General features: G+C 38.1%; 1 protein-coding gene across 1 annotated transcript in view; it reads left to right on the forward strand.

Moving 5' to 3' along the window:
- Positions 1–13,914, forward strand: part of theg (theg spermatid protein) — a 49,912-nt gene that overhangs the window by 7,157 nt on the left and 28,841 nt on the right. The window contains exons 2-4 of the mRNA XM_048614305.1: positions 4,974–5,017; positions 5,949–5,975; positions 7,806–7,872. Coding sequence (XP_048470262.1) covers positions 4,974–5,017; positions 5,949–5,975; positions 7,806–7,872 — 138 coding nt within the window. The remainder of the gene's footprint in view (positions 1–4,973; positions 5,018–5,948; positions 5,976–7,805; positions 7,873–13,914) is intronic.

Genomic DNA, 13,914 nt, shown 5'->3' on the forward strand with positions numbered 1-13,914 from the left:
CAGCAGGCCAAGCAGCATCAGAGGAGCAGGAAAGCTGACGTTTCAGGCCTAGACCCTTCTTCAGAAATCAGATTCAGTTCAGATTTCTGAAGAAGGGTCTAGGCCCGAAACGTCAGCTTTCCTGCTCCTCTGATGCTACTTGGCCTGCTGTGTTCATCCAGCTCTACATCTTGTTATCTCAGATTCTCCAGCATCTGCAGTTCCTACTATCATGGAAATATTATTTTTCTTTACAATATATGGATTACCAAAGAAATACAATCAGATGAACGTTCAAATTCTATGTCACAAATATTCAACTAAATTGTGACTAATTAGGGATTGGTTACATCTTCAGTTTAATTGTCCACAATCTCAATTTGTATTGAAAAGATAATATAAAACTTTGAAGATGATAATTAGAGCATATTGTCAAGATTGTCCTAATGATAGGGATAGAAGAAATTCCCGTGTTTGCCATTAGGGATGCTTCTACTGAGTCAACAGGATTCAGTCCTTTTGAACTAATATATGGAAATGAGATGAGGGACCACTTGAACTGATTAAAGAAAAAAATGATAAACCAAATTTCAAAGACTACATTTCCAGCCAATGTTTCAAATTGACCATAGTATGCGAGTTTTCCAAAAAAGATTTATAGAATGCTCAACAATGAAAATTAGAGCAGATAAAAGGCCAAAGTTTGAAATTTTGCTGCTGGAGACAAGTGTTAGTATTGTTACCTGTCTCTGGGAAACCATTAAAAACAAGTTTCACAGGACCTTATCAAAATAAAAAGAAACTCAATGGCGTGAATTACAAATTGTGTATTCCAGTTAGAAAGAGAAAACCGTGAATGTGTCATATTAATATGTTGAAGATGCCACAACTCAATGAGGAAGAGTGTACCAATAATTGTCCGCACTATTCCACAAGCTGTCACAAAATGTATAAAGTCCCAATTAAACTGCCAAGATGACCAATTCACACCACATGTTGTCAGAGAGTGTGTGTGTGTGTGTGAAAGTGAGTGAGTGTGAGGGAGAGAGAGAGAGACTGTGTATTTGTGTGTGAGAGAATAGGTGTCTGTGCATGCTTGAGTGTGTGTGTGTGTATGTGTTGTGTGTGTGTGTGTGTGTGTGTGTGTATAGTGTGGTGGGATCGCGTGTAGTGTGACATGAACCCAAGATCCTGGTTGAGGCTATCCTCATTGGTACTGAACTTGGCTATCAGTCTTTGCTCAGTGACCTCTGCGTTGTTGTGTATCCTGAAGTCCGCCTTGGAGGACGTTTACCCAAAGATCTGAGGCAAATGTCCCAGTCCGCTGAAGTGTTCCACCACTGGGGGACAACATCCCTGTCTGGCTATTGTTTTGTGGTGTCCATTCATCCATTGTCATAGCGTCTGCATGGTATATTGGCAAAACTAAGCAGATGCTATGACAACGGATGAATGGACACCATGCAACAATTGCCAAACAGAGAAGTTCCCTCCCAATGGGGGAACACTTCAGTGGTCAAGGAAATTCGGCCTCGGATCTTCGGGTAAACGCCCTCCAAGGCGGACTTCAGGATGCACAACAATGCAGAGTCACCGAGCAGAGCCAAGTTCTGTACCCATGAGGATGGCCTCAAACGTGATCTTAGGTTTATGTCGCACTACAGGTGACCGCATCACACTATACACTCTCACATATGCACACATACACAGCCAGATTTTAAACAAGGCCTCACACCAAAAATGCATTGTCTGACCTGGGATGCCACCTGTGATATACGGAGGGAAGTGATAAAACTTTTAGTTATCTCAGGGCAGTGACTTGAAAGAAATTCAGGAATTTGCATATTAATCCTTTCTAACTGGTTAAAGATTTAATAGCCATCTTAGGCTTGGTCAACACAGTATCAATTCTATGACTTTGATCTTCTGCTTACAAATTCTGTGTGTGCTGCCACCTCTCTCACTGACACCTAAACAAGGAGTGAGACTCCAAAAGCTTGTGACTTCAAATAAACCTGTTGGGCTATAACCTGGTGTTGTGTGATTTTTGACCATAATTAATACCGACAAAAGACAGACAGCTTGACACATATTATCTGTGGAACAAAATGTAGATCGGGAAAATGAAGATTTGGAAGATCAAAAGTCCCGGTTTCAAGGGTTAGTGAAGTTGTCTCTTACAGTACCTTTTGATTTTAGCAACATTGACATGCTGTTGTCTGTAAAGCAATGGTTGTTATTCACTTTAGTAGTTAATCTGGTGGACGTTGGTCTTTTCTTATTAGTTTTTTTTAAGATTTCTTGGTTTTTCTGTCTTTTCCCTCGGACAAGGAGAATGGCGAGAGAATGAGGTATTTTCAGTTTGCAAGCTGCGAAGGCCGCTTGCTGCTCTGCAGATTTGGAACAAACTGCAGCCCAACCAATCTGGGGGTTCTCACCAGACAACTTTTCCTTAACTCAAGAACACTTGGTTCTATACTGACTCAATACTGAATCAATGACATTGCGACAACAACAACATTGTTTTGCACGGCTAAATATGTGTACCACTTGATTTTTGCAAAACTCTCCTGATATTTCAGCTTTATAGCAGTCTTAATTGCAATACAGTTTATTAGTCCAAAAAAGAAAAATATGTGATCCTTACAAAGGGATTTATTGAGATGGGGACAGCCAGGAGAGAAGTATATTTACAGTAATGGAAGAAATAGGACGTGAAATGAAAATTCAGAATAATTGGAGAATGTATGAGAATTAAAATATTGAAAATTGAATAGTTGATTCTCCAGCAATCAGATTCGGTAATACAGATACGCTTGAAAGGTTAGATAAAATGAAATTTTATCTTCTAAAAAACTATTGAAGTGACTTACAGTAACTACAGACTCATAAATCAATTTGTGTGAATATATCAAGAAAAACATCTTGATGCTTGTGATGTTAATTTAGGGATATGTTATCTCTAAAACAATATTTATACAGACTCAATTGAAAGAAATTAGCTCAAGTGAGGGAACAGATAATGTTTATGATAGACAATGATATTATTGAACTGAATCCTGGTAGCTGGAGCTCAACTACCGTAATGGTGTCAAAACTGAATGGATCACAAAGTTTCTGTCGACAGCTAAAAATGACTGTGCGTATAAATTAAGTGACTGTCTGGAGACAAAGACTCACTGAATTTTGTATTTAAAGATTTGAAGGGATCTTCTAACAACATGCCTCCAAAGGAGGAAAAGACAATTCAAAACTGACTGGACTGTACCTTATGGCAACAAAGACAACAAGAGGCTGATGACTCCCAGTTTAACAGTAAGCCGCCATCTGCGGATTATGTCCCAAACTGAAGACACATTTTATATTTTTCTCTGTGACATAACCACAAGAACAGGGGCTAAAAAATCAGCTTTAATTCTGTTGGAGTGTGCTATTGAGACTGAAAGTTCTCTTGTGTGACAATGCACTAAGATATTGCAGCCTGGGTTTAAAATTAGCATGCTTTGAAGATCATTGTTGAAAAATCACATCCTAGTCACCCCTGTATTGCAGGTAAAGATACTCTTATTCTGCATGTTGGAAACCAGCCAGCTAGCAAGCAAGACAAAAGGAAACAGTACCACAAGAGGACTCTCTCTCACCATCAATACTGGAATTTAGTAATAATTGAAAAGAATAAGAACAAGAGAATTTCAAACAACCAGGAAAACTAATAAACTTGAGCTTGACTGTTCAGTTACCAAAATCAATGCCACCAGTAACCCCCATCACAATGGATACAATATTAAACTATCTGCTCTTCATCAATAATTCAGACTCAGATCATTTTTACCCATCTTTTATATTTTTGGACTTTTGTCTTATTTATAATTTGTGTTTATGTATATTGTATCACTAGTTCTTCTCACATTTAGTAATTAATAAACTTACTCTGTTAACAAGGTCTGGTTAAGGCTTCTTTTAAAACATAAGTTCATTTGAGTCTGGGAAATACAAGGAAAAGGATGTGTTTGAAATTAGCCTTATTGTGAGCAACCAAGGGAGCGGGTGAATTATGAAGAGGAAACCAACTCATTCTTCCTTACCCAGACCTTATCAATTTAGAGTATGCCATCTGGAACTGTCACAAATTGGGGAATCTTAAAGGAGGTCTGGGTGAAATAGTGGTTTATGTCAACAACTTGGTTGACAAATCTGGGATGAACACTTATACCATTTGCCTGAACTGTTTGATCAGCTACAAAGAGCTAATTTCATTCTAAATTTGGCTAAAATCGAATTTGCCACAGCAAAAATAAATTATTTAGACCCATTGTAACTAGATACTTTGGTTTACTTTATCTTACCATCATTTCTATTGTTAATAAATTTCTCTTTTATTTTTAAAAATAAATCTACAGCATTGCATGCAATATTTCAGCAAGAGATCACTTCGTCTAAACCAAAGCAAAACAAAATATTGTCTATCAAGCCAGGTTTCAATCTGGGATCTGACTTGTCCAATAATAACATCAGCTGGAATTCTAAATCCAAAATTTAGAATTCTAAATCCATATACACCCAAAATTTCCACTGGATATATTAATTAATTACATTCTAACACCGAAGAAGAATTTTGATTTAGGTTTAATGATAGGATCAGCTTTTTAAAATAGCTTTCATTTGCAATGCGAGCCTAGAATAGTGAATTCATAGAACGAATTTCAATTAACAGCACACATGATACCATGGAACAATTATTTGTATGGAACAAGTTAGCCTGGCAAATGCCAATAGTGGTAATGACAGATGAATACTCAGCACAGATGTATGGTGACATTTCACTTATTGCTGATTCAGCAGATGAACATGTAGGCCAGCACTCATTTCAATATAGTGGATGTGGTATGCAAGTGCATAAAGAATATATCATCAACATTATGTTCGGAATGACTGACAATACTTTTTGACAATGTTATTCTAATGCATATAATATCAATGTTGTCTTTTGACAGACGATCAAAGCGCAAAGGCAGGAGACGGTCATCCAGAAATACTGGTATGTGCTATAAAGAGATACAATCTCTGTGCAAAGACTTATATAAACTGATTCAAGATACGTCCCTTGGTGCTATAGGTATTTAATGCCTGAAAGATCTTGCATTGCAACAGTTGAGCATGGCTGTAGCTGATTATCCCTCCATTGGATTCCTAATTGATAGGTGGTTCTTCATTTGACCAAAACATGCAAGATATAACTGCCATCCTCCTCAAATGAAATCTCCTCCCACTTAGGCAGTAGCCATTTCTGCTCTGTTCATATATTGTGCTGTTACTTTGAGGACTTTCAGCATGGTGAGATTCAGTTTGCTCATTTTGGATCCTCATGTATCAGTCTTATTGCCCCTGTAACACTCCATCGCTGCCTTGCTACGCCAGAAATTACGGTATCCATCAAGGTCCCCAATCTTTTCCGGGAGCCCCTTAAGATCAAGGCCCCATTGCCCAGCTGAACTTTACTCCTCCTCTGATCGAAGCTATCTGCATCCTGACATCCCTTGAGACTTCCCACAAGACTGCATGATTCCTGTAGCTCTGGCTTTAACTTCCAAACTGTGACATCCAATTGCTCCATCCTGGCCACCATTCCATGTGTTTCACCAGTACCATCCCCCTATGTCCTCCAAATGAACCCATGCTATGTGTTGGCTAAGAATGAGTGATACTGTGGCAAATACCTTGATGCTATCCCAGATGCTGCAGGTCAACGATCCCCAGACATATTGGAGCAAAATAATATCCATGAACTGCCTGGAGCACTGAAGTTCATCTTGAGGTCAAGAATCTGTCTGCTGCTTGTCTGATTAAGTTCACCTCCCTGCATTCTTCAGTCACGACAGAGACTGGAATTCCCACCCATAGTCTGCTCATGACATGTAGAATGTTCTAAGATCAGAAATAAACTAACTGTGTTATAATTTTTGTTACAGGATCCGATGTATTGTGTGATGGACAAGGTAGGAAATCTGAAAAAAAGCAAAATATTGCAGATGATGGAGATTTGAAATCAAACAAAGTGCGGAGAAATGCAGAAGGGCTGGTTTGTGGAAAGAGAAACAGAATTAATGCTTTGATTCCAAGATGACTCTTCCTTTGAACGAATTATATTGGATTGAATCATATTGGACTTAAGACGTTAACTTTGTTTCATTTTCCACAAAAACTGCTGGACCAGCTGAGTTTCTTTAGTACTTTCTGTTTTTATTATTGGTTTTAAGTGCTAAATGCATATTGCATTTCATAAAAAGTAACCTTCTGTGCTTGGAACAGAACTGTATAATTATCTCAGTGTTTATGATAACTCTTTTTATCTCACCGATCAGCTTCTACTAACTCATACATATCCTTTTATGATTGTGATTTCTGAGTAGCTTGAAACCAGATCACTACCACTTTCACTGTCTGATAGCCCGCAAAGAACTTACCCAATTCTTCCCACATTCTCAGCAAAGAGTGCATTGTCCTGTCCTTGATACCACCCTTCATGAGCCCTACTGAAATTAGGAATGCCTGGAGTGAGAAAATCATTCATGTACTCTGGTATATTGCACGTTCTTCAAGGAACTTCAAACAAGGTCCTTCAAGGTACTACAAATAGGACTAAAAATAATTACCAATCATTTTGGTTGCTGTTTGTATGGTGTTTCACATGCATCCATTGACACATGCATCCGATTTCTGTCTCAAGTGATTTTGGAGAAGAATCATTCTTGCCATTTAGTGGAATGACAACATGATCATAGCCCATTTCTTTACTTGTGTCATTTATGCAATGAAATAGATGTACAAATGTATGCTTAAGTCATCAGAATGTTAAAGTAAGTTAAAGCAAGTTCTTCCGTTTTTGTTTCCTCAGCTTTAATGTTCTTTTCAGGCAGATTCAATTGCGTTTATTTGCATTGAAGTGTCTTTTGCTGGCACTGTGTCTAAGCATCCATTACTTTTACGTCACTGCTACACATTATGAAAGGTAGACTTCTATAAAAATGGATGCCACTGCTTCCCCTAGTCAGATTAGTTAGTTAGAGTGGAGAGTTTTGAGACTTTGAGATGATCCCAAACTTGGCTTGTTGATTTCAAGTTTCACAGGTGCTTGTTACTTTCCAAAGATGATATTAAAAACTTTAATATTTTCCTAAATCAATTTCCGTCCATGTGTATTTTCCATCAGAGGTCTCTGGATGGTGATGAATGGCAGGAATTTTCAAAGAGACTCCACTCCACTGCTTTACTTTTGTAAAAATGATGTGGGGGCCATGCTTGCACATTAAAGCAGGGTACCTGCTGCGCTTACTTGAATGTTGTCACAGCAACAACAGGTTGGGAGCACCTCCAAGGAAATTCACCTCTCATGGGTGACAATACTGACTGATGGTCCATTCTCCAGATTTAGATGTGGGAGAAATGAACTGGCAGTTAATGGTCACCCATAGGAGGCCCTTTGATTTGCCAGCTCAGGTCAACCAATTCAGATCAAATTGAGTCATGTCTGAGTGCTGTATGCATGTAATGATGCAGTCAGAACCTAAAGAGCCATTTGAATAGTTAAATATAATAAAACAGTGTAACTTTCATTAACAAAGCTTCAATTAATTCATTTGAAGAATACTATATCTAAGCTGGTTTCCTAATTCTCCCTGCAAAATAGATACTGGGGAGAATTTTGATGGGATGAAGCTAGAATTTATTTGTCATTGTATGAGCCCCATTAGCAAACTGAATGGTTAACAGCATTTAAATTATGCATGTCAGAATTGTATTCATTTCAACCATTTCATTTCCTTCAGACAATGTTCCAAGATACGTTCAACTCAGCAAACATAAACAGCTTGATAAACGGTTTCAACCAAACAGGTAAATACTTAACTATAAACAGAAAATGCTGGTAATAGTCTGCAGGTTAGGTTTTGGTGGAGGGAAAGTGAGGATGTTGCAGAAGGACTTGACAGGTTAGGAGAGTGGACAAAGAATTGGCAGATGGAATACAATGTGAGTAAGTATGAGGTTATGCACTCTGGTAGAAAGAATAGAGCCACTTCAACACACCACCCTGTTCCCTGGCCAACATCTCTGTCTCAGGCTTGCTGCAGTGCTTCAGCAAAGCTCAGCACAAGCTGGAAGAACAACACCTCATTTTCCACCTGGGGACCTTACAGTGTTCTGGATTCAATATTGAGTTCAATAACTTTAGGGCTTGAACTCTCCCATGTCCTTTGTGCTAACCCCCACAAACCAGACCTTGTTATCACATAGTCTGCTATTACAGATCGCTCATTGTTAACTACTAATAGTCCCATTGATAGTATTCACCCTCCTAGCCGGATTGTTATCCACTCCTTTCTATGTCCAACTGCTCTTCTGTCTATTTTGGCCCTATCCCCATGTATTGTTCACTCCTTACCCCTGCCACCACCCCATCTTCTGCATATAAACTGACATTATCCTAGCTATCATCAATTCTGAGGAAGGGTCCCACTCGACACAAAATGTTAACTCTGATTTCTCTCCACAGATGCTGCCAGATCTGCTGAACTTTTCCATCAATTTCTATTTTTGTCTCAGAATAGAGGCATAGACTATTTTCTAAATGGGGAAGCTTGGGAAATCTGAAGCATAGAGGGACTTGGGAGTCATAGTTCAGGATCCTCTTAAGTTAACATGCAGGTTCAGTTGGCAGTTAGGAAGGCAAATTCATTTCAAGAGGACTAGAATACCAGATCAGAGATGTACTGCTGAGGCTGTATAAAGCTCTAGACAGAGTGCATTTGGAATTTTGTGAGCAGTTTTGGGCTTTGTACCTAAGGAAGAATGTGCTGGCATTGGAGGCGGTACAGAGGTTTACAGGAATGATCCTGGGGCTAAAGGGCTGGTCATATGAGGAGCATTTGAGGACTCTGGGTCTGTACTCGATGAAGTTTAGAAGGATGAGGGGGAATTTTATTGAAACTTACAGAATATTGAGAGGCCTGGATAACGTGGACATAGAAAAGATGTTTCCACTAGTAGGAGAGCCTTAAGACCCGAGCACACAGCCCCACAGTGAAGGGACAACCCTTTAGATCTGAGATGAGAAGGAATCTCTTTAGCCAGATGGTGGTTAATATGTAGAACTCATTACCACAAAGGCTGTGGAGGCCAAGTCATTGAGTGTATTTAAGACAGAGTTAGATAGGTTCTTGACTAGAAAGGGGATCAAGGGTTACAGGGAGAAGGCAGGAGAATGCAATTGAGAAACATATCAGCCATGATCAAATGACGAAGCAAATTGAATGGCCTAATTCTGCTCCTTTATCTTATGGTGTCAGGAGAAACAGGCCATGATCTTTCTTCAGAATGTGCAAGGAAATGCTTAAGCTGCTTAGCAATTACAGATAGATGTACAAAGATTACAAACTTCTTAACATGTGTGTAGATATGACAATAAGTAATGATTTGCAGAAATGATTTTGTTATGTTTCCATTTCAAATATATATTGGAACTGTGACCTGATGCAACCTTTCTGGCTCATTGATTCAGGATGGTACAATTTTGTCTTGAACACAAGTAAAGAATTTCATGTTAGTCCTATCCTGATCCTTGTACCATAGCATACAATGAATTAAAACCATTAAACCGGCAAATTGGACATATGTCTAAATTGCAGCCTCATCAGTTGCTTACATCATTGTTTTCTCTTTATTTTTGATTTGAGAAATGTGATCAATCACACTGATCATGCACAGTTTTTTTTGTAACAATATTTGATTTTGGCTAAATAGGATTTCCATTGGTGTTTGTCTCAAATTCCTGCTGTAATTTAAGCAGAATTCCATTTCTCTGGGGTTTCTGTAGATCTTCTACCAACGTTATGGTGGGAGAGCAGAGGAACATCCCCCACATTTCTACCTCAAGGTCCCTTCTGTGTTGGTATGGAAAATAAATTCAAAGTGCTGCCTATTTTATAGATTAGCTTTGAAGTTTTCCGGGCAACTTAAGTGGTGCTATAAGGTAAACTGAAAAGCAATTTATCAATTAATTAACTTTTGAAACTTTATTTAAAACTTATTTCATTTTTACATGCTACAAATTGGAGTTTTACTTATGGGATAAATTTTAAATGGTAGAATGCTTGCATAGAGCATCACGTGGCAGAATCATATACCATCAGTACAGACACGTAGCCAGTTTTCCATCCATTGCATGGTACAGAATTCATAACAGATAACCCGAATAAATACAAAAATCAGGTTTTGCACAACTGACAAAGTTTCAGACATTGGTACGTTGTGTCTAGAACTCAAATTACGTCAAGAACTATTTCTGATTACTATTTGAAAAATGTTGATTAATTGAAGATTCATTGATGGGCAATATCTCAACCACTGCCAATGATATGAGATTAATAGTTTGCAATTAATTTTATCTGGAAATTTTATACAAATCTTTAAAGCATTTCTGATGCTGTAATTGAATAATTTTATTCCAATATGCATCCAATGTTTTAGCATTTCAGTATCTTTCACATGCAGTATTACAATAGCCTTTTATGATAATTTTTTCCTTTCATTTTTTAAACAGTCATAGACCTGAGACATCATAGAACATCACAATTATTTCTCTAATAATGATTTTATGGAGCATAGTCTCCATTTGTTGTCACTTTCCACAGAAAGATCAATTAATTAATTTTGAATTCTGGTTACGTGCCTGCGTTAAAAGCACAGTCTTCCAATATCCTGTGCCAAACAACATCCATAAGCTGATTTGTTCTTTTTGTGCATGTGCTGGTTGGTAACATTCATATGTCTGTGTGATCTCAACATGTGGTGTGATTTGAATAACTGGCATGACAGCAACTTATAGCTGTTATATTTTGCAGAAATATTCATCAGTGTAATTATGCTGATGTACATTTCTCTATTACAGTTAAATATACTCACTTGAAACAAAATCATCTTTTTATCAATATTTAAGTGCCCTTGATATAGAAATATGTTTTGATGCCATATAATTAATATGGTGATTAGTACTTTGACACCTAGTGAATTAGCAGTTTCCACAGGCATATAATTATATATTTCTAATGCCTGTAATAGTATCCACTGAACTGTAAAGAATCCAGTCTTTGAACATCAAAAAATGGACTTGAACATTTTCCTCAGAGGCCTTTCTGCCCCTGTCTTTCAAAAACTGCAGCTAACCCAGAACTCCTGCAAATTTCCACACATCTGTCTCCTCCTTTTCTGTCCAGGATCCTGGGTTCCCTGGGCCCTAGTGATTTCTATGCATTGGATTTTTTTAAAGATACTTTAACTTTTTAGAATTTTGTACTTTTAAGAAAAAAATGATCAGTAATTGCAGTCAAATTCTATTGTACAGTTTGAGACTCATCACAAATTTTTTAAACATCAGTATCTTCTACTAAATCTCTAATTACTTGTTACTTGCTCAGATTTGTTTTAGGCTAAGTTTTCCACCTTGGGCTCCCTTCATTTCAAAAATTAATATTTATTTTTGTTAGGGTTTTACCTGTTAAAAAGTCTGGAGCACTGCCAATATCAGCCATTAAAAAATGATCTAATAGAATTCAGGTTTACTGGAATTAATATGGGCCCTAAAGACTAAAATTTCTAAGAAAAAAACTTGCTTGGGAATGGTCAAGAAGGGATATCCAACTAAGCAGCCTTAAAGGACTAATTAGCTTTCTTAAAACAAAACCCTAATTTTATATGTTCTCAAATACTTCCATGTAAGAACTTACCAAAATACCTTGCTGACCTCTGTAGGCAGAGGCCATCAGATTCATAAGACAGGTTGAGAATCACAAAATCATATTAAAAAGATGGAGCAAATTAAGGAGGACTGTTCATGAATATTATAACATAACATTTCCTTATAATGCCATATAATTAGTATGGTGATTAGTACTTTGACACCGAGTGAATTATCAGTTTCCACAGGCATATAATTATATATTCCTAATGCTTGTAATAGTATCCACTGAGAGGTAAATTTCCCAAAGCAACCCTCACCACCTACTGTATATTTCCTTCACATCTTAGCAGAATATAATGCCTAGCCCAGTGGTAAGTTTAGACTATGAATGCCAACATAAGGACTGCATCCCACCACAGTATTCATCCAGTGGCAAATGGAACACTCAAGTGAATGAGTGCCTTGCAAACTTCCAGGGAAGTCTCTCATTAAAAGTGCCTGATTGAGGAACCCTTCATCAAAGGTGGAGAGGCACCACCCTGCCTTTGCTGCAGATCCACTCCCTGCCCTTTACCCCCAACCCATCCCCATGATCTCCAATCCATGCTCCACTGGAACAATCATTCGACTGTGGCTTAGACATTTTGGTCATTCTGGACTTTACATGGGCACATTAAAATAGTAGCCATTATCTCCCCCATGCTACTACTGAACAATAAAGGGGTGCTGGCTTCTAATTCAGCTGGACCTCCACCCCAGAGGTTCTTCCTGTTGCTGTCCAGTTAATATGTCATTAAAACTCAAAATGTAGTGGACCTTCCTGAAATGAGTAGTTTTGTCCCCTACTGGACAAGATCCCTGGTCACCAACATTAAATTTCATCATCTGTGTCCAAAGTGCACCTTTCTCACCATACAGTGCACCTTGTGACATCCTATAAATCTGGAAGTCAATCTAATGAATATTGCTTTATAACAGCAGGACATTGAAGCAATTTACCTGGTGCAGTCTGCTTTGGTAAATGGAGATTACTGCTCTGTACTAATTCTTTTGTTAGTCTTCTTAGGCAATCCCTCAGGGTCAAAGGTGACTTTCTTCAACTCCAGTGTTGTGGTTTCTGAGGTGACCAATATGCTGGAACCTCAGACTCTTCCACAGGTGGTGTAGCTGATGTTTGACGTTGCAGATGGGTGAGATGCTTGGATTTTCACACACTACATCCACTAACACCTCTTTCTTTAGAGCCAGAACACCCTAGATGTTCTAAAGGAGAGTCTTTTTGGAGTCACAATTTTAACTCTGTTTCTCTCACCACAGGTGCTGCCAGAGCTGCTGGGTTTCTCCAACACTTTCTATTTTTATTTCAGATTTCAGCATCCACGGTATTTTGCTTTTATTTTATTATTTCAATGATCGCTTGCTTAAAGATACCCATCCACTGCTCTGCGCAAACTTTAGCTCATCTAAAGCTTTGGAACCCGTATCCCGTTTTTACCAATTTCTGTCCATGCCTACATTTGCCATATTAAGTTTAAGATTGAACACCCCTCTTGACCTTGCATCTCTTTATCTTCATGAGTTCATACAAACCTATAATGCCCGTCCCTGAAAGCGAACACCGTGACTCTGGATTCTTGTACGTTTTCCCCAAAGGTGAATGATGACACCTTCAGTGGCCTACTAATTCCCTTTCTAAATAAATCAACCCCTCCAACTGCGTCTCCAATTTTAAGACACACATCAAAACCCCTCTTAATTATTCCTTCTTTAGCTCAGTATCCATTTATCTAATTCTACCTCCAAGAGTTACTTTGGGATGGTTTCTTTCTTATAGATTGTATCGAGATCAACATTGTTGCTGTAGAATTCCTAGTTGCATAATGTAGGCCATGATCATGGACATTAACAGATAGGCATGAGTTACCTGTCCCCCTCATTGATCTATGACCTAACTAGTTTAGGATCCCAGTGTTAATGTTCTCTTGGTGTGATATTATGTGAATAAATTCATTTGTAAAATAGTCTGTATGATAATGCTGTGATGATCCCAATGGTAGGTTTTATGGTACAGCATATGGAACCTATTCCCATGGAACTGCACTTGTTGCAGTGAGAGCAACTTAGCTGTTACAATTTCTATTTTACATTTCTTAAATAAATCAATAAACATTTATCAGAGGGAACCATGTTGAACAACCACT

The sequence above is a fragment of the Rhincodon typus genome, chromosome 29 (genome assembly GCF_021869965.1).
Source record: "Rhincodon typus isolate 14 chromosome 29, sRhiTyp1.1, whole genome shotgun sequence".
Lineage (NCBI taxonomy): Eukaryota > Metazoa > Chordata > Chondrichthyes > Orectolobiformes > Rhincodontidae > Rhincodon > Rhincodon typus.